The sequence below is a fragment of the Hydra vulgaris genome, chromosome 05 (assembly GCF_038396675.1).
Source record: "Hydra vulgaris chromosome 05, alternate assembly HydraT2T_AEP".
Taxonomy (NCBI): Eukaryota; Metazoa; Cnidaria; class Hydrozoa; order Anthoathecata; family Hydridae; genus Hydra; species Hydra vulgaris.
The window spans coordinates 27,859,459-27,882,500 of NC_088924.1; the positions used below are offsets into that span (position 1 = coordinate 27,859,459).

The following is a 23,042-nucleotide window of genomic DNA, read 5'->3' on the forward strand; positions in this document are numbered from 1 at the left end:
ATTTAAATATTCCAACATAATAAAGTTTTTGCTGAACATAAAACTGGTAAACGTGTACACAAATTGCTATTTCGTACATAAAATGCGAGCAGCATAATACTTCTTAACAAGGCCTATTATTAACCATTAAAAGGACAATATAAAAGTGTGTTCATAAAAGATTTTATATATTAGAAAGAAATGTGCCTAAATAAAAAAGTTTGGTCTTATTTCAATCAATTAATTATTCTTAAACAAACATCACTTCTAAACTCGCCGTTCAGCCATACTTTTTTATATACTTACTACACAAGCAATTAAGTTTTTTGTAATTGCTAGGCTTAAAACATTTGTTTTTTTTATTATTTTAATGTCATTAAAGTAATTTGCTCCATATTTTGATTACTTACTAACTGAGATACCGCTTGTATCTGAGTTAGTAAGTAACTCAGTCACATGCTTCTGCGCTGCTTGTACTGTGTTTTGTCTTTGATCACCAAAATATTGATCTGTTCTCTTAAAAAACCAAAAACTAGTGAAATACTCTAATAAAAAAGAAAAATCATTCAGCAGAAAAAGCAAGACCCACAGTTGCAAGGTAGTTAAAAAATAGTAGTGTTGACCAAAAACGTTTTCAAAGATATCTTGATTGAATTACAAGAAATTTGTAATAGAGCTTTTACCAGTTAAGCCAGATAACAAGTGTACCGAGTATTTTTATTATTTAAGTCATTGCAATTTTTAAATAATGGCGAGGTGTGTTGAAGAAGACAAAAATTTGTCCAAAAAAGAAACGAGACCAGTTTTTGTAATCAATGAATCAACTCATCAGCCACATGATGTGTTTTACATATTAATGGGTGACAACTAGAAATCTGGAATGAGAAGAAATGTTAATTTTAATGAAATAATTTATTCATAACAATTTTATATGGCTAATATATAATTGATGACAACTTAAAATATACAATAAAATTAATGGTTTTCCACAAAGGGTCCTTTATCCTACTCTGCGCAACTTTGTTTTAATGTTCACGCAAGCTTTTTGTACACCAGTTGTGTCCATTTCTTTCAAGGATTTTTTAATTCTATGCTTGAGTTATGAAATATTTCGAGCTTTCCGACCACCCTTGTAGGCTAAAGAACTTAGTTCTCCAAAAAAATCTTCAATTGGTCTACATTGAGGAAGATTGGTGGGGTTAACATTCTTCGGTACAAAAGGAATATTTTCGCTTTGGAGGAACTCAGTAACACTTTTTGCATAGTGTGACAATGCTTTATTGGAACAAAATATGTATTTATCATCTGAATGATATTTATTAATAAATGGGATTAAAATTTTAGTTAAGCATTGGTTTTTGTAAACTTCTTGGTTGACAGCTAGACCACTTTCCTTAAAAAATGGCTCTAAAATTCTTCTGTCGGAGACAACAATATATAACATTACTTTCTTCTCAAATTTGCTTCACATTTTGAACAACATCAGGTGGTGTAACAGAAGAGTCGTCTGTGTAATAAATTTTGTTACCAGGCATTTGGGGCTTACTTAAAGTAGAATAACTTTCATCATCCAAAATGAAATTTTTGTTACCAAAATGTCTCACAAGATAACAATAATCTTTTTTACTTATAATAGTAATTTGACTTTGACTGATATACTGCTGGGAACACTCAAATATTCTAGCAGCATCACGCTGGCTAATGCCATCTTTGTTGTTAAATCGAGTTTTTAACTTCTTCAAATTTTTCTTGGTCATTATTGTGGGTTTTTGTCCGGATCCTTGCTTTCTTTCAACAGTACCACATTTTAAAATATCGTAAATTGTACTTTTCGATATACCTTCTTTCAAAAAATATTCTACAGTAAACATTTTGCCAACGCTTTATGGTGTTCATAAAAATATACAACACGTTCTCGAAGAAGCTTCTCTTTAGAAGTAAAATTATTACTTGAATCATACACTACTTGATAATGTAATGAAGTGGCAAAGTTAAACAACTGAATAAGACTTGTGCACAATTTCTTTTTGTCCGGATTTTTAGTTGTCATCCGTTACATGTCAACTTGCAACGTGGAAGGAGGAATGGGAGTTTTTACTGAACCAGCAGAAGTTGGTTCAGTAAAAACTGAACATCCACAGGTAATTTTATGCATTATTTCACTCATGTTGCTGTATTGTGTTTACTTAAGGTAATTGTTTTCATTTTAAGTTAGTATTGTATTTTTAATCTCCAATAAGGTTGTTTCGATGATTAGTTGCAACACAACTCTTGCATAGCAAAAGAAGAACAAATCTAAGAACAGCTCTAAGTTATAAAGAGATAAAAGACATCCTCAAGAAGAGTGCGGATGAGTCTGAATTTGAAGTTTTCACTCCCTTCCAACCAAAACCAAAAAACCAGATTGTTATCTGTTGCTATTCAAATTTATCCTACAACATTCACAAAATCATTTAATGATGTCTCTTACAAGTAGGCCTCAGTGAAAAAGATTAAAAGTTGAAGCAAAAGTTGTCAAAGTTGGAGCTTCATTTTCCAACTTTGTGATCATCAGTTTATTGTAACCGTAGGGTAGATTGAGAAAAAGAAGGTGCCAAAATATAGGAGAAAATTCAGGAGTAGCGCCCTCTTAATCCATTCGGTTACATGGATTCAAAACTTCTTTTTTCATTTTTTGACAAATGAATGAATAATTTATTAATAGCTCATTGTTTTAAGTGTCTGCAAATATTGAAAAAATACTAAAGTGTTTAATCAAACATTTTTTGTATATGCAGGAAAGAAAGAAGAGCATGTTGTTATTCTGGCGAGCAGTTGGGAAGGGTCATCAAACGGTCCAAACAAAAAAGTTCTAGACATCCGTGTAATTATCAATTCTACTGGACACACCCAGAAAGATGCCTTCATCAAGTGTTTTTTTTTCGTGGAAATGGTTAGGTTATTTGATTGCCCTCATTTTTGACACCACTTTTAATTACACTATATGAAAAACTGGATGCACAATACATTGAGGAAGTAGGTCTGTTGTGGGCAGCTTGTCGTCATCATGTTTACAAACTGCATATTCCTCATGTCTGGGATGCATTTAGTGGAAATCATAATGGACTTATTGAGCCAATATTAAAATACTACTAGACATTTGGGATTCTATTTCTCACAAGCTTATGATTCTATTTTACAAGCTGATTATCAAAAATTGATTGAACTGACAGTTCATTATCTTGAAGAAGACTTACCAAATGGTAAGATGTTTAGCTTCAAAACACTCAGTGCACATTATTGTTCAAGATTTATGCACAATGAGCTGTACATCTTGAAACTCGTCATGTTGGATCAATGAATTGTATTGCTCGAACTGGATCAACATTATAAATTAAAAAGTATAGTTGATTTTATTTCACTTTTTCATACAAAGGCTTTTTTATATAGTTGGAACTCAGTTATCACACCGAAAGTTGGTTGTCATTACATCGGCAATATGCAGTGGTATTGTGATACAGATAAAAACTTTTCTGATGTAGCCATTCAGTCTTGTAACAGACACCTTTTGAACAATCTGCAATAGCATTGAAACTGTATGACACCCTAAAAAAAGAAGAAATAAAACCTATAAACCATTATTTCCAAAGGTCCATGGCAACATCCCTGGGGGATGGGAATGGCATCAATCAAGGGAGGGGAGGGGGAGGGAAGGTTAACAAACTTAAAAGATACATGTTTTCATTTTCTAACATTAAAAATACATGATTCATTTTCTAATGAATATACAGTTAAGATCATTAGATCTTCATTGCTTTTTTCATGCTTTTACCATAAGATTCAAATTTTGATAGTGAGTTACATTTACTATGAGTGCTAGGTTTTCCAGCAAATATACGATGTTATGGTCTTAAAAGGGCATTAACAAAAGTTAATTAAAGTACTAAAAACTGGTTGAGCCAATATTAAAAAACAAAGTGTTAGAAAAATTTGCAAGCCACTCAAAATGGCTGAAAATTTGACTTTTTAGGCAAATAGACATTTTGCTTTTAGATATATTTGAGTTCTAAACTGCAACAAGCTGCCTATATTTTTCCCATTTCTTAGTAGTAGCTAATCAGAAAACTTATCTGTAAAGACTTGTGGATAAATAGAAAAATGCTACAGTTAGCTTCATTTTGGCATATTTTAGCAATTTTAGGATTTTTTCCACAGTTGAAGAGGTTATAATTTCTCTCTAATTTAATACAAGTTATTAAGACTTTTTAAAAGAGAGAACTATCCAGAAAATAGTTCTAGAAAAAATGAGACACTTATTGAAAGTAAGAAAAAAGTTATACAGCTCTAAAGTAGTCTGTTTTGACCATTTGTAATTTGAGGGGGTTACTGTGACATGTTTCTAAGGCTATAATTTCGGAACTGTTGTACTTGGAAGTCTGAAATTTCAAATTTAACCTATCTACATAATGCACAAATCAATATGTAAAAATCAGGAAAATCAGAGATGGTGATGCACAAAGTTTTCCTCAAATTGATTGAAATATAATGATTTGACCCCATTATATACTGATCTATATATTATATATATATATATATATATATATATATATATATATATATATATATATATATATATATATATATATATATATATATTTATATATATATATATATATATATATATATATATATATATATATATATATATATATATACACACAAATAAATAAAAAAGTAATAATGAAGTATGATCAAAACTAAAACAAAACTAAAACTCAAAAAAAAAAAATTTGTTTTAAAATTTATTATTATTCATGATTTTCATCAATTTAAATTTTCGAATTATACTTTATAAAAAAGTTTATCAAGAAAATAATGGAACTTTTCTAAAAAATGTTAGAATATCTTGCTGAATTTGATCAAGTTATGGAAACCCATTTGTTGAATGCAAAACGAAATCCATATTCTTTGCACTCTCAAAAAAGATATTCAGAATGAATATCTTTTTCAAGAGTGACTTGATTGACAATTCCATTAAAAGTAAAATTTTTTGTCAAAAAACTCGCATATTTTTCAGTCATTGTTGACTGCACATCAGACATCATACACCAGGAGTAAATATCAATACTAGTTCGATATGTAGTCAATACAGGCTAATATCCTTAAAATAAAATACCAGCTTCAGTAATCAAATCTAGTAGTTGTTGTTGTTGTTAATCTAAAATTATGATGTTTTTCATCATCATTGATCAAGTTCTCTAATTTTTTTCTGCCTCTACTAAAAGATGGTTAATTTTGCAATTTAAGTGTACATCTTTAACTATTAGGCCATTAAGTGATACAAGATGGGCAAGTTGTATCAATAGTGTTAGAACTCTTCAGTTTGAAATGCTGAAGTTTGATTGCTCATAAAATAAATGCAAAAAACACAGCAGAACCTATTGCTTTAAAAATAACAATTTTTGATTTTTTGAATTCATTCATAATTTTTCATAAAGTATTATTCAAAATTAATTTAACAAGCAAAAAACTTCAATCTGCTTTAACAAATATTTCAGAAGGGTTAAAACCAATGGAAAAAACGATTATTTTTTAATAGAAAATTTTAATCAGGAAAATTTTGACTATTATTTGTACTGCACAAGAACTTGCTTCTATTTTGGAGGTAGAACGAAAATTTTTAACAGAATCTGTTTTAAGAGAAAGAAAAAGGAAGGTATTCTTTGACGAACTTGAGTAAAACATGGAGAAGCAATTATGTCCAAAAAAAATGTATAATATTTTCAATAAAATATTTGTATGTGCTACAATTGCAATAAAAGATAGGTTTAATGCTTTTAATGGATGAATTAAACCTCTTTTAATTCCACCATTAAAAGTTTTTTATGTTAAAAAGCTGTCAACTGTTACAACAGATCTTTTAAAATCTCTTTGCATTGCTTCTGAAACTAAATTAACTTAACATGGATACACCAATATGATTATTAAGTTGTCTAACATGGATCACCAATTGATAATAATTTAATCTGAATTACCAATTTCTTTTATTAATTTAAATTTTAAAATATTTAACTTTTGGTGCAAAAAAGAAAAATCATTAAAAAAACATGCAAAAAGAGTTAAAACTTGTGACTTGCCTTCGAACAGACAACTGATTTGTTTTCATTTTAGTTACCGATTTCTTATGCTATATATATATATATATATATATATATATATATATATATATATATATATATATATATATATATATATACAGCATAAACAAAAGATCGGAATTAATTTCTAAATGTAGGCACGAAAATAAGTTTCTCCTTAAAAACTATAAAGATAAATGAGTTCAAATAATATTTACATTAACTACCCTTTTTGAAAAAACATTTAAAAAAATAGCATAAGTAATCATTTCTAAAGAATTCTTTTTATAATAGTGTCAGCAAATTCCACAAATGTGTGAAAATTTACAGTAGTTAAGGCATTTGCAACTTCCTGTAATTTAATTTTTGGTATAAATTGAAGTTTTATTAATTTGATCATTCATTTTTGATGAATCTTTGTTGATGAAACACAGTGTTTAATGGAAAAAGTTTTTGTTAAGTGATTTTCTACTAATATATATATATATATATATATATATATATATATATATATATATATATATTTAGTATTTTGTAATTTTAGCGGTTTTTTTTGTTTTTGAATTTGTATTCAATGGCTGATGATTGCCGTATAGGCATGAAACTTAAAGTACCATAGAAAAAGTTGTTTTTTCTTCGTTAATATATATGTATATATATATATATATATATATATATATATATATATATATATATATATATATATACACAGGGTGTTCGGGATAAATTTGACATATTTATAATTGATTATATTTTTTTGTAGATTAGAGGTATTAATACACACTACAGGTCATTTAAAAGTTTGAACCCTTCTTCATTCATATACAAGATGTCAGAAAGGATGGATGACTGGAACCCACCTGAATCATGGAAGAGAATAACTTGCATCATGATGATTCGTGCCGGCCATCAAAATAAGGATATTATGACTGCTGCCCAATGCTCCCTGAACACAGTAAAAACAATCAGGTATGAACTAGAGACTTGCAATGGTGACTACGAGGATGTAGTAAGAAGAATGATCCCTAGCAGACAATCTGATTGCGTTCGTACAGCAGAATTCCCTGCAAGTCTGCAGGAACAGGTGTTGAAGAACCCTGGCATTGGAATTCGGGCTTTGTCACGTGAAATGTTGCATCCTCTACTATGAAGCTTGCACTCAATGAAGACATTTGCTACTACTCATACAAGCATCCAGAGGATGCAGCATTCATTTCACGTCATTTCTGTCATCTTGTAATGAATGAAGAAGGGTTCAAACTTTTAAATGACCTGTAGTGTGTATTAATACCTCTAATCTACAAAAAAATATAATCAATTATAAATATGTCAAATTTATCCTGAACACCCTGTATATATATATATATATATATATATATATATATATATATATATGTATTATATTTATTATTTTATATAACCTATACATTAGGATTAGGATTTTTTTTAACTTTCGTCAGTTTTAATTGGCCATAGTTTAAAAACCTGAGAAATTGATAGTTGATATTAAAATTTCATAGTAATATCAAATATAGTTAAAAAATGTCCCCCGCCCACACAAAAGTTGTTTTATTAAAATTGTTGTGTTGTTTTTATGACTATTTTTGAAGTATTTGATTTTAAATAAGATATAAAGAGTAAAACACACCTAAGTTCTATTTTTTGTGCTTGTGCAATATGTTGTGCAATATGTTGCTCTGAAATGAAATATTAAACAAATACAGAAAATAGTTAGTACTTATGTGTTTTATGTTTTAATCAATAATATGTATTTTTTGTATTTCTATGTCTTTTTAATTAATTTTATATTTAATACAGTAAATTTTTAAAGAAAAGTATTTTTATAAAAATAATATCAAAACATAAAATATTACTAACATATATTATCTATGCATTTTTCAAATATGTCAAATAAATATAACAAAACTGTTGTTGACAAATATTCAAGAGTATGGACAAAAAATTAAGATTATTTGAAAAACGTATAACATCATCAATTAGTCTACCTTTTATTAAAAATGAAAAAAAAACCTTTTATTATTGGATGTTACAACTACCTGGCATCAATTGAAAAAAGCAGAAAAGAAAGAGTAAAGTTAGTTGCTGTTGAAATATGTTAATTATAGAACAAACTCAACTTTCCAAGTAATTCTAAAAAATCAATTAAAAGAAAAAATTAAAAGGTTCTAGAAAAACAGGACAAATATCTTAAAAAGTCTGGCAAAAAGGAAGAATGCTCTGTTATTGGAGATCTTTTTGATATCACCAATATTAAGGACATGTGACTTAGTCTGAAAGATAAAAATTTTTATAACATACAATTATTAAGTTTAGGAAAAGTTGGTTGCAGTACTAACACACAAATGTCATTGCATCCTTCAAAAGTCAGAGTTTGTAATGCAAAAGATACAAGTTCGACTAGCAAAGTAAATCATTTTCCAGTTAGTAGTTGCATCTGCATCAGTAACTGCATCAGAAGAAAGTGGTTCAGATTTAGATTCCCAAGACAATTTCAAATCAGTGAAAATTAAAAATCAAGAAAGAGAGTATACAATAGAACCAAGTTAGCATCTAATCTTGTGATGACTGAATCATTAAGTACAAATATATCAGCTAGAGTTTGTAAAAAGTTATATAAAAATGGAATTAAAATAGAAACTCTAAGTCAGATAGGAGTATGGAGATCAACTAAAAGGCAAGGGGAAAGAAAGAAGAACATTATTAATAAAATAGTATAAGAAGAACATTCCTGCCTACATTTTGATGGAAAGAAAATAAACAAGACTGAATACCAAGTTGTGATACATCAAACTGAGAATAATAAAATCAATTTAGGAATTGTTAAATGTGAAAGTAGAAAATCCCTTGATGTTTTTGAAGCTTTAAAAAAATTGCTAAATAATTTTGATGCATGGAAATGTATTACAATGATTTTGTTACACAACAGCAGTAAACACAGGAAGATTAAATGGTATAGTTGCAAAAAATACAAAATGAAATGGAAACCAGAGGCTTTACTAAACCACAATATTTAGGATGTCAGTATCATATACTGAATCTCATTTTAAAACATGTTTTGGATTGTTTTGTAAATTATAAATCACTAACTCCTTGTTTTGATTATAAATTTTCAAAGGATTTATTTAAAAATTATGAAAATCTTTAAAAAATATTTATATATGTATGAAGCTGAGCCTAATTATCACATAAACCTAGGACGGCGAGATGGCTGATGGCGTAAACCTAGGACAGCGAGATGCACATAAAAAAATTGTCAAAGAGCACATAAAAAAAGTCAGTGTTCTTTTGATATAAATTAATAATGTACATAAATGTATATAAAGTTGCATTTATTCTAACAAGATCTTAATCGCCGATATTTTCTTTATGAGTTTTGTGAAGCTTCTTGTTACTACAAGAATCAAAAAAGATTAGCAACAATTAAATGGCATAAACTTCCTCTATTGCACAGTGCAAGATGTAACTCTAGAGCATCATATGTTTTTTATTGGAAAGAATGACTTGTGAAGCATTTAACTAACTTGCAGAAAATAATTACTTTTATTGATCGATTTAGATGACATATAGTTTTTGAATACTAAATATAATTAGCAGTTTGCTATATTTATTTATGTATATATATATATATATATATATATATATTATATATATATATATATATATATATATATATATATATATAGATAGATAGATAGATAGATAGATAGATAGATAGATATATATGTATGTATATATAGATTATATATATATAGTATATATATATATATATATATATATATATATATATATATATATATATATATATATATATATAAATATATATATATATATATATATATATATATACATGTATATATATATATATACATGTATATATATATATATATATATATATATATATATATATATATATATATATATATATATATATATATATATATATATATATATATACATGTATATATATATACATGCAAAAAAATTAAGACTTTTATTATCATAGATGTTTATTTATATTGTTTATAATAAAATAATCATATTTTCAGCAAAATAGGAGAATATTTTGCGGATCATGAAGTATATTTTTGATAGTTTTTAAAAAAAATAGACTTTCTAAATCTTCAAACTTTCAACTACTCATATTGTTTACAATAAAATAATCATTCGTTCAGCAAAATTAAGATATATAAAGACATTTTAAAAATCATTCAGTATTTTTTAAATTTTGGTTTCTTCAAAGTATCTTCCCTTTGCTTTTATAACAGCAGCACATACTTTGTGCATTCTTACAATAAATTTCTGCAATGATTCAGTTGATAGTTGATTCTAGCATAATTGTATGAGTAGCCAAAGGTGTTTTTTATTGGTTGGTTGCATTTTCTCATATTTCTATTTAACTTGTCCCATAAAAACTAGATTGGATTTAAATCCGGTGAATGAGGAGGCCATTCCATATATTTTAGTTCATTTTGTTTTTCTTTGGCTGCTATATAATTACGGAAGAATTTAGACCTATGTTTAGGATTGTTATCCTGTTAAAATACAAATCTGTGACCCACAATTCTTTTCTTGCAAGGAAATTCATATTTTTGGAGAATATTGTGGCATTTTTTTTTTAATCTATGATGCCCTCAATTCAAACAAGGTCATTAACTTTTTTTCCAGCAAAGCATCCTGAGACCATGATTGACCCATCACCATGCTTGACTGTTGGGATCACATATTGTTTTATCATGTGTTCTCCAATTAAATGACGAACATATTGTCAATGAAAAAAACATAAAGATTGGTCAAACAATGAATTGACCAATCTTTATGTTTTTTTTTCCCATTTTAATCTTTCAATTTTATTTAGCTTGTGTAGTAATGGTTTTTAGCAGCAACTCATCCTTTCAAACAGTAATTGCGAAGGACCTGTTTTACAGTTAAAACAGATACTCGTGTTTCCTACATTTAATTAAGTTCTTGGCACATTTTTTGGGAGCAGATCGAGCACAATTTCATTTACTTTGAACATGGATGAATTTGTCTTCATGGCTCCGCATTGCTCTAGATCTCCCAAAACGATGACAACTTTGATTACATCCAGTTTCTTGCTTTCTTTGCAACCCTCTCATAACTGCTTTTTGAGAAACATTCGTTTTTGAAGCAATTTTTTGTGTTGAATAACCTCCCTTGAATAATGCCATAATAACATCTTGTTTTTCTACACTTAGCTATGCTTTAGCTTTAGATTGTTTTAACGTTCATAAAAATTATTCTATGAACGTTACAGTATATAACAAAAACAATGTTTCGATTACCTTTCTGTATAATAAAACTATAAACAACAATAGTGAAAAAAATGTTAATTTAGTTAGTTTTACAGCAAAATATATCTAATTATTGCAGTAAAATATACTCAAATATTACAGTAAACTTTACCCAAAGTATTCATTATTTTAATGATGATAAACCTACACACTATGCACACATATAGATGTGTGAATCTCAATATAATCAAAATGTCAGAAAAAATTCTTAAAATTAATGTTACACTTGTTTTTAATGAAAGAAGCTTCAACTTTTGAAGAAAATTGCATAGAGTTGAAAAATAAAGTAGCTTTTTACCGGTAGTGTATATTTTACATATATAATATATATATATATATATATATATATATATACATATATATATATATATATATATATATATATATATATATATATATATATATTTATATATATATATTTATATATATTTATATATATATATATAATATGTATATGTTATATATAATAATATAAAATATAAAAATATATATTGTTATTAAAAACAATAACAGCTAATACCCATTAACATAAAGTATTATAATGTTAATATAACCTGCACCACAATTAAATCAAATTAATAATGATGTCCACAAAACTTCACTAACTTGTTAAGCTATTAAAATTGTATATTTATCAAAAATTAAATATCTGTAAAGGTTATTTGTCACCGTTATTTTAGTTAACTTAGTCACCGTTATTTTATACAATATTATACAGAGCTATAGGAGAGCAAAAAATAATAGTTAGGTATTTTATGTATGTGCGTACAAATAGTTTCTTCTTATTTGTATGCATATATGAACATTTTTTACTTATATTTACACTCTTATTTAAATATAAATTGTTATTAATTTAATTTAATAATTTTTCTCATATAAATTTTATTAATTTACATACTTCATAATAAAACCCTAACTAAATAAGTTTTGAAATGCTTTTCTTTTAATTTAAAGAATGCCTGCCCAAACCTAAACCCTAAGTTGTAGAATGTACACTCCACTGTGTCTATTCCTATATAAATCAGTCAATTTATGTACACTCTACTTCCACTCTACCTATTATATTCAATTCATTTATACTTACTGTACTTGAATATTTATTATGTTCAATATTAATAACATAATTATCCAACTAAATATCAAAACTTAAATTCAAACTTTATTTTTAAAACATAATACAGAACACAAAAACAACATTGTAAAAGATGTTCATTATTGTCAAATTTCATTTTGTCTTTATGGTAAAAACCAGGTTTAGCAAATCTACTTTTCAAGCTAAAACAGAGTGTATGTTTGTGGGGATTTTTAAATTGTTTGGTACTGTCAAATAGGTTGAAAATAAACAACATAGTAAAATTAAACACATATATCAAGTTTATTAAGTTGTGAAGCAAAATGTGGAAAAAATGAAATGTAATTAGTATGTATATTCAGTTTTTTTTTTAAACTACAAGAATATGGTGGTTCAGATAGTTAAGCAATATGTCAAGAATTAAGTATTAAAACATCAGAAAACATCAAGTTCAGGAAAATATTGTTCTAATAAAACCTTAATTTAAGTCTTAGATTTAATGCTAATTTGAAAATGAGATTCTATTCCTGATGATTTTAGATTTTTTTTCTAATTTTAGTAATTATGCAAAAACCTTCCAACAAAAATAGCTTGGAATAGTAGTTTTATAAAAAGCCAGATACATGAGTGCCAGATACATGGGTGCCAGACACATAGAGTGCCAGATACATGGGTGCCAGACACATAGGTGCCATTTTATTTTTTAGACATTAGAGTTTGATTGGAATGTTATTTTGATAAAAGGTGGATAAATTACTCACTTCAAAACCAATACTCCAGAGGTAGATTGGTTTTAGTCTTTTATAAAGATTGTTTTGGATTAAAATAAAATGGATTATCAATAACCTAATGTTTAGTAAATTAATAAATCTATATAAATTGCTTTTGTTATTTGTACCTAGTTCAAAGGGTAGTTTTGCTTTTGTAATTTGTACCTAGTTTTTAAAGGGTATGCCTCCAAAAAACATATGCAATTATGAAGAGATAATTACAACGAACAGAATATCTAAATCATTTATTGTTCATTGTTGCTATGGGCACCATGTTGACAAAAATTAGGAACATTGTTCCTAATTTTTGTCAACATGGTGACAAAACTAGGCTATAATAAAAACAAAACCAACCATAGTTTTTATCTCATTTTTTGTTGTGTAAGATCACACCTTAGCTGTTTACTAGAAATTTGTGGTTTCAAAAAGTATGTAGTTTAAAAAACAAAACAGAATGATATCAATGAACTAATTTAAATAACTAAATTTATAATAGTTTTAAAAAGCTACGCAGTTTTAATTGTTCCTTACTATTCACTATCACAGTAGACAAAATCTTTTTTTCATAAATACACTATCTGTGATATGCTCAATTCAGGGACATCCCTAGAAGGCAACCTAGAGAGATTTTGTCTTACAGTCTGAATTTTTTTTTTTTTGTAGTGAATTTATCTGTTAACTAAAAGCACAGTCAGCAAAAAATTGATACCTCTCTGGGGCGCCTATGTTTTCCTTAATTTTTCTACTATTATTGAATACAACCTAAATTTTTTGGCATTTAATATTTTTATATTTTGTTTTATGTTTTTTTAATTATATTTTAAATTTACCTGCAGTTTGAATTACTATTTTTTTTAGCAAACTTTAGGGTGCTCTGTAACAAATTAAATTTTCTTGCATAAATTTTTTTTTTTTAAATTTGTGCATATATGTTTAAATGCTTTAAAAATTAATAAGTTTTTGGACTTTGTGCAATAAAAAAATTTATTCAGCAGCACCTTTTGTGTATTGAGGAGTTTTACTTTAAGTCCTATATTTTGGAAAAACTATTGTTTAAATGCAATGAAAAAAACAAAATTTTTTCTCTTATTGCTATTTCAGTATGATATTATCAGTGATGTTTTATGTATTTGCTAAATAAGTTTTATGCATTGCTAAATAATTTCAATGAGAGTTGAACATCGAGATTGAATTTCTTCAAACAATGAAATATAATTTTTTTTTAATTTAAATTTTTTCATTTTTTATATAAATATTTATTTTTTTATTGCTTAGTTCATTTTTTTCATCGGTAAATGAGCACTCTGCTGTATATATTACTTCGAAATTAGTCAATATCTGTGCACTATATATATGTAGATATATATATATATATATATACATATATATATATATATATATATATATATATATATATATATATATATATATATATATATATATATATATATATATATATATATATATATATATATATATACATATATATATATACATATGTATATATATATATATATATATATGTATATATATACATATTTATTTATATATATATATATATGTATATATATATATATATATATATATATATATATATATATATATATATATATATATATATATGTATATATATACATATTTATATATATATATGTATATATAATATATATATATATATATATATATATATATATATATATATATATATATATATATATATAAAAACTATCAATTACATGAAAATTACAATTTTAAATACAAGTACATATGACACTAAGAAATTATGATATTATTATGACAAAAATGATGAAACTATGGCACAATGACTATAAGCATATTGCCAATGCAAAATTTTTTTTTTTGAAATAATGAAATTAATGCAATGGAATGGTCTGCCCAGTCCTCAACCCTAATCCCATTAAGTAATACATTCAAGAATAGAAAATTAGTAATCAAGCTTATAGAAGACATAATTTAAACAAATAAAATTTAACTTTCTTTAGGAAACAAATAAAATTTAACTTTTTGTAAAAAAAAATGAAAACGTTTTGGGCAGAATATTACATTTTAATTTATTATTGTTTCAGCATGATGTGTTGATATGTTTCAGCATGATAAACTGATATGTTTTAGTAGATAAAAAGTGATTTATAAGGAAATCTCATATTGTATAACATTGTTTAACATATTTTAAACAATAATTTGCAAATTCTGCTCAAATAAATTTAGGTTTTTACCACTCAAGGTTACAAGAATACTTTAATCCTTAACTTTTACTATTAAAATTATTTATAAACTGTTTTATTTTACTAAGTATGAACATTTCAACAAAATTGTATTTTTTTCTTAAGCTTCCATTATTTTCTAATATGTATTTGTTATAAATAATAGTAAATAATAAATTAATTGTTATATATATGTTTAATTTAGCAACTGCTGTAAATTGGGTCTTATCACTGGGCGACTTATATTTGAAAACCAATTTTTTATACCTGGGTGGATCACTAACTGGTTCAATGAATTTCAGAGCAAAGTCAATTGGTGTTTCAGTAACTATTGGTAAGTAAATATAAATATCTTAAAAATAACTTTTTTAAAAAGCTGATAGAACTTTCTTAAAACGAAACTATTGTTTTTCTCTCTCTCAAAAATTCTCTCTCAAAAAGTCAACTTTTCTGTTTTGAAATGTTAATTGTATTGTGACAAAAGTTATTTAAGTGAAATAATAATTCATTTTAAGTCTATTCCTTAATCACATTTAAAATATTTTGAAAAGATCTAAAAGTCAAGATACACAGAAATAGATCAAAAAAGCAGTATGCGAAGTAACATATTAGCAAATTATAGTTATGAAGGATGGATTCATAATTAACAAAGAAATACCAAGTTAGACATAAGATGTACTTAAGTAACAAAGAAATAGCAAAAAAATTTCAGTGAATTGTGTCAGAAATACTCTAAAAACATTTGAGATGACTGGTTGCATACAACATTCAGATCCAGAAGTTAAAAAAAATATGGTAATGACAAAAACAAAGGTAAATAAAATACAGGTAATGAGTAAAAAGCAAGCAACCACTTTTTGGGAGTGAATACACAATTGAATTGGGACTAGAAACCAAAGAAAAGTTAAAGAGCAAGGAAATGGTTGACAGACTTGAAATGTTGTAGGTTGTATGAGTCAGAGTTCCAAGGGGTTGAAGTGCGGAAAAAAAAACTACAAAAATAAAAGTTTTTAGAGCATGTAGGGGCTGATACAGTAAAAGAATGAAACTTTGCTGAGTGACGAGTCAAGTGATAATGAGTTTTGGTTGATAAAACTAGAAGTGATCCTTTGAGCAATAACCATGATATTATTTTTAGAAAAGAGAATGAGATGCAACCTTACGACAATAGGAGAGAAGTTCAAACTTGACAGATAGAGCAGGTCTAACTACACTTACAATATGTTTTTCAACCTTGTTTAGAAAAGAGAGAGCGTCATTAGAAGAACCAGCCTAAATACGACAACAATATTCCATACAAGGACAAATAAGAAATTTGTAGAGGTAGAAAATGGTAAATAAGTGAATACCAAGTACAATAAAGAAAAGCAGCTTTAGAAGATGCTAATTTAGCAATTGATTGTACATATGGTTTCTATGAAAGGTCAGTAATGATCGATAATCCAAGGAGATGTAAAGAAGAGGACTCAGTGAGAGGGTTGCCATTCATCAAAACAGGAATATTGATAGTATTGCAATAGCTATTTGCAGTAAATAACAAAGTTTTGTTGGACTTAAGACAAGCCACTGCAAGTTCCAATTTGTTAAAGAAGTGAGATCAGATTTAAAATCTGCTGCCTCTTTTAAACTATTGAAGACAAAAGATTTTTTATCAAAACAGGAGTATAAAGTTGAATCATCAGCAAATAGAACCACTTTGAATGTAAGGTTGTCAGGAATATTATAAATGTAGATAAAAAGTAACAAAGGTTTGAGGATAGATGCTTGAGATACCCCAGAAGTTACTGGAAATCTGGAAGAGTGTTGGCCTCAGAGGATAACTTTGATAAAGGAATGCATTGATAATCTCAAAAACTTTTCAAGATAAGCTATAAGAAGCAAGCTTATGTATAAGACTTGCATGCCAAATTTTGTGGAAAGCTTTAGATATGTCAAGAGCAGTAGCCCTAACCTTTCTGCTTTCATCTAATACATGATAAAATCTTTCAGTCACATTAATTAGCAAGTCAGCCATAGAGAAAGAGGATCTGGAGAATTCTTTTGTAAGACTATGACAGGAATGTTATCTAGACCACAACCTGTAGATTTGACTTAGTAAATGAAGTTCTAACAACAGGTTAACTTGCTTAATTAGAATGAAAGGAAGAGTATGACCATAAGATTCTAGAGCCAAATTATAAGAAAAGTTTTTTGTAAATAGTTCTGCCTTATTCTTGAGAAAGGTAATAAGATCAGTCTTATGAATAAGAGATGGAATCTTAAACCAACCTTTATTAATAATGCTGTTATAGATTTTCCAAAAGTCTATGGAGCCTTACTTCTGAGATAAGATAAAAGGTTTAGTGAACTGATAATATTGGCTCCAGACAGCACCTTTTTATATCAATTTTTTGCAATAATAAATAGGCGTTTGTTCTCAATTTCTCAAGAGAATTGTTCTTTTTTTAAGATGATGAATCAAATGATTACAATTTGATATAGCAGCTGCACGTGAAGGTGAAATCTATGAAATAGAAAAAGGCTTGACTTGGAATCAACGAGAAGAAATAAAAGCTTCTATTCTGCCTGGATCTAGGAGGTTACGCAAGAGGCACATTTATCAGCAGATAGAGAAAAGACATCAGCCCAAGGACCATCACTAAGAAAATCACAAAAAGAATCTTATTCTTATTGGAGACTGTTTATGCCTACAGGTGTAATAGTGTGATGCATTGGTAGATCCACATTCAAACTTTCAAATCGGGTGAATAGAAAACTAAGTTCACTCACTTTTTGCATTTATAGGCTAACACATCAGAGCTGGACATAAGACCTACAGAATAGATTTCAATTGATCGAATGCACACATTAGTCAACATAGGCCACAAGCCTTCATTCTTAGCCAAAAGAGCTACTGCCACCTGCTGGTGTAGAATGATGTGCTATGAAGTAAGGTTTTAGTTTTGAGCACATAGTTAATGAGTGCTGATCTGACATGCGTTGTGGACCTTCTAAATGAACAAGTGTGTGAGTGTCAGTATAGTCATTAGGTTGTTAGAGTGTTGTAACCACATTCAGCTGGATAGCCTAATGTCTGTTTTTTCCTTGTGGTGTACACTGGAGGAAGTTAGGGCTCACCAGTCACAAAGAATATATTTTTAATTGTTTATGCACTGCAATGATCGCAAAGTGGCTAAAGGAGTCATCCAGTTATGTAGACTTGGGAGATGTGATAATAAAAATAGGTTGTAAATGATATTGTTAGGATAGGTTAAGAACCAGCAATGAATGTAAAGACTATTATATATTATATTAGAAGGGGGAAAAAAATGTGTAAATATTTTTTCTGGTCAGGTGGAATGAGGACCATAAATTAGGCTCTAGTCATCTTTAGCAAATGATAAAATAATTGCCTATGAGTTAGCAAGTCTATATAAATTTGCTGGTGTTCAAAGTGCTTGTGTGACTTAAAATATTGAACAATATAAAACAATAAAATTAAAAAAAAACAGATAAAATTGTATGAAAAATAATAATTAATGATAGTTCAGATAATATAAAAAATAAAAATAAAAAATGTGTTGGATTCATGGTTCCAACTCTGAGTATGTAAAAAAATGTAGTTTATAAATGTAGTATAACTTAACACTAGAAAAAAATAACAATTGATTACCACCAGTGTCACAGCATGATATATGAGTAATTTTAATATTACAAATATATAAAATAAACCTAAAAAAGGTGCTAAAAATCATGGTTGTAATAGCTTAAAAAAATTCTTGCCAAAAGTTACTTAATTACTTGTAACCAATGTTATTATAAATTGTGGTTTGCCAATTTCTTTAATTAAAAACATTAGTTTCATGAAGTTTTTGACAGATGTAGACCCAAAGTTCACACTACCAAGCAGGCAAATAATTTCATATACAAATTCTTCAACTGTGCAACAAGCTAAGGTCACAAAGTTACATCATTATTTAGCTGCTTTCACTCACAACTGTGATATAAACTGATTGAAAAGCACACATGTTTCACTCTCATCTGTGATATGAACTGATTATAAAACACACATGTTTCACTCACATCTGTGATATGAACTGATTGAAGAGCACACATGTTTCACTCACAACTGATATATGAACTGATTGAAGAGCACATAAGTTTCAATGCAAGTGTAAATGCTTATGAGATTAAAGTTAGCTTATGCTTCTAAAAAATCAAAACAACTAAAAACTGAAAGTTAAGTTTTGGTAATTAAATCTACAACATATAAACTATTTTTTAAATTTCTTTTTCAATTATTTTTTTTTTGATTTTAATTAAGAAGTAATTAAGCTATAATGATTTCAATAGTTTTTAAATAAGTAATCTTAAACTATAAAAATAGAAAAAAATTGAAGATTTTCTTGTGTAACAGAAAATTTGTTGTTGGGAGTAGTACAATTTGTTTTTCACACCAGAAAAGTATCAAAAATTCTTTTATTTTTTTGATTTCGTGGCATCTTATTGATTCATAATGTTTTATTTTAATCTAAAAATATCATGGTGGATAAAAGAACTATGGTGGAAAAAAGAATCATTTAAGAATTATATTAATAACTTATGAAATTAAAATTTCGAAATTAAAAGTTAAATAAAAGTAAGTAATACCACACTTAACTTGTTTCACTGCACAGTGGCCTTATTTGTCAAGATTCATGATTCAGAGTTATAGAGTTAAGAGAGGGTTATAACCACAATTAAGTAGCCTCCTTGTCTGTAGTGGCCTACTTGGCCTTGGGGAGGTGAATTAACAAAAAAAAAAAAATTGATATAATGTATTACATGGATATAAGTAGCTTTTTATTATATTTGATGCAGGTAATCTGTGGTGCTTGAACTAGACTGAGCAATGAAATATGAGACATTGTTATTGAAAAAACTTTATATATAAAGGAGGATAACTAATAAAAACAAAGAACAACAAACAGATGTTCAGAATAAACACATTTATTTTATGAAGAAAAAGTTTATACACAATCATAGTCAACAGTAATTTTGTTGTTAAAGTATACTTAAAACAAAACTGGACATATAAGTAAACAAAAATCTTCAGTAAATACAAATGTTTAACTTACTTTAACACAATATACACATGCATAGAGATATCACTATTAAAAATAATTAAATATGAAATAATAGGAGGTATAAGATAAAGAAAAAGCATTATTGCTTTTGTGTAATCATAATTTATGTAGTGGTGGTTATAAACTTTTTTTTTTTTAGTGGTGGTTATAAACTTTTTTTTTAATCGTGTTTATTATTATCGGCATTTCAAAATGGCTCAGCACTTTGAAATGCCGGTAATAATAAACACGATATATATATATATATATATATATATATATATATATATATATATATATATATATATGTATGTATGTATATTAGGGTAATTGCTTTTGAGGAAATTTTTGAATTTCAATAAACTACCCCTTGAAATGTGGGACATTAGTGTTAAAAATAACTTTGGAATAAAACTAGCCTGATCAGACCACTCTTGTGCCTCCCCCAGAGTCCATTTAATTAAAAAAAATGGTCAAAAAACGCCGAAAACGTCTATGTTCGATAGGCTAGAGGAAGGTGATAATATAAAAAATTTTAACTGATTTTTTTAATATAATACAGGTATTGATTTATATTTTTAAATAAAAAGGGTAGTTAAGGCAGAATATGAATACTTTTGTTTTTTTATTTTTTAATAGTATTAAAAATCGCAAAAAAATGAATTATTTTGCCGCGAATTATAAGTATAATTAAATATTACAATTAAAAAAATTTTATGAATGACGATTTATCTTTAATTAAATAACAATTTTTTAAAATAATGTTAAAGTTTGTTGTATAAATTATTTTCATTTTTCAATCATTTTTGCCAATGTAGAAAGTGAGTCAATCAACCTCTTTTTAGGCAAACTTGAAGACTTTTTTCCTGGCTTTTTGTGGCAAGTCTGGCTTTATCAACAGTTAGCAGTCTGTTCTGAATTTCCTCTTCTTTATTGTATCTGTGCTCAAACTGTTGCATCATTCCAACTGCTCTTTCAGCAGGATCATTTACGACAACTAGAGATAGAGCAAAATCTTTGAAGATTTTAAAACTTGATTGCCTGCACCAATACTGAGGTGGGAGGGTAAGCTAGTCTCTAATCCTTTGTTTATCCAACCCAATTCTATCATAAATTATATATTGATCAACTAGTAATGATAAACTTGGGGGATCATTATAAACTCTTTTTTCAATCCTAATCTTGTTTTCCACTTCAATGAGCAATTTGTTGTTCATTTTAAAATAATCAGAGTTTGGCATGTCATATTGAAGCATATCAGAAGCAATCTTACTTTTTTCTTCATTAGAAACATCTTTATCCAACAAAGAAAGAGGTACAATTGTAGAATCAAGATACCAGGAATGTTTGTAAAATGATTTTAATACTGCTTCAATTGCCTCTGGTTTGGCACAAACATCTTTGTATAGATGCATTTTATGTATTGATAAGATATCAAGATATGGTGCTTTGATAGCTTTGCCAGATTGCAAATACCATTATGCATAAAAACATGCTATGAATTCCGCCATGATATTTATTTCTTCGAAAAGTAGTTTATCTTCTTGATCAAATTTAATCTGATTAAAAAGCAATTGCAATTTTAGATAATATATGACTTTTCCAAAGAACCTTGCATGGTGGACAGCTCCTGGTTTCCTATTTTTACACCTTCAAAAGACAAATCAACAACCAAAAGACAAACCAACAACCAGCTCAGCTAGTTCTTTTCTATCGCCTCTAAATATATTTTTTACTTTTAATATACTTTTTTCAAAAATTAAGTGACTTAACTGCAGCATATTCGATAACAGTTCCTTTTGTCTTATCCCAATGAAATCATGTAACATTATTTGTATCATAATGAAAATCAGGAATTTCAAATGTCTTTCTAAAATACCATAAGTCATAAAACATGGATAAATGTATAAATAAATAGTACTTTCAAAAATAAATTTTACTGTATGTTCAAAAAAAGAAAAAGAATGAAAGACAATTAGTTAACGTACCTGTAAATTCAAGAAAACTGCTAATTCATAAATTTCGGCAGCAATAATACGAATAAAATTTAATAGGGTAATAAGTATTTTTTTCAGTTATTATAATCTAAACGAATAAAATTGTTATGATCTCACAGATATAATAGAGAAAAGAAAATAACTGATCAAAAACAAAGTTAACATGTAAAACAAAGTATTTTATCATTCTTATAATTCGCAGCAAAATTATTCATTTTTTTGCAATTTTTAACACTATTTAACACAATAAAACAGCAAAAGTATTCATATTCTGTCTTAACTACCCTTTTTATTTAAAAATATAAATCAATACCTGTATTATATTAAAAAAAATCAGTTAAAATTTTTTACATTATCACCTCCCCCTAGCCTATCAAACATAGGCTTTTTTGGCCATTTTTTTTAATTAAATGGGCTCTGGGGGAGGCACAAGAGTGGTCCAATCAGGCTAATCTTTTTTCCAAAG

The 23,042-nt window shown here is 27.2% G+C and overlaps 1 protein-coding gene across 4 annotated transcripts in view; it reads left to right on the forward strand.

Annotated features, from left to right (window-relative positions):
* Positions 1 to 23,042, forward strand: part of LOC136080747 (fibrillin-2-like) — a 177,193-nt gene that overhangs the window by 51,962 nt on the left and 102,189 nt on the right. For all 4 annotated transcript variants that reach the window (XM_065797796.1, XM_065797798.1, XM_065797797.1 and 1 more), the window contains exon 7: positions 15,701 to 15,829. In XM_065797796.1, the coding sequence (XP_065653868.1) occupies positions 15,701 to 15,829 (129 nt within the window). The remainder of the gene's footprint in view (positions 1 to 15,700; positions 15,830 to 23,042) is intronic.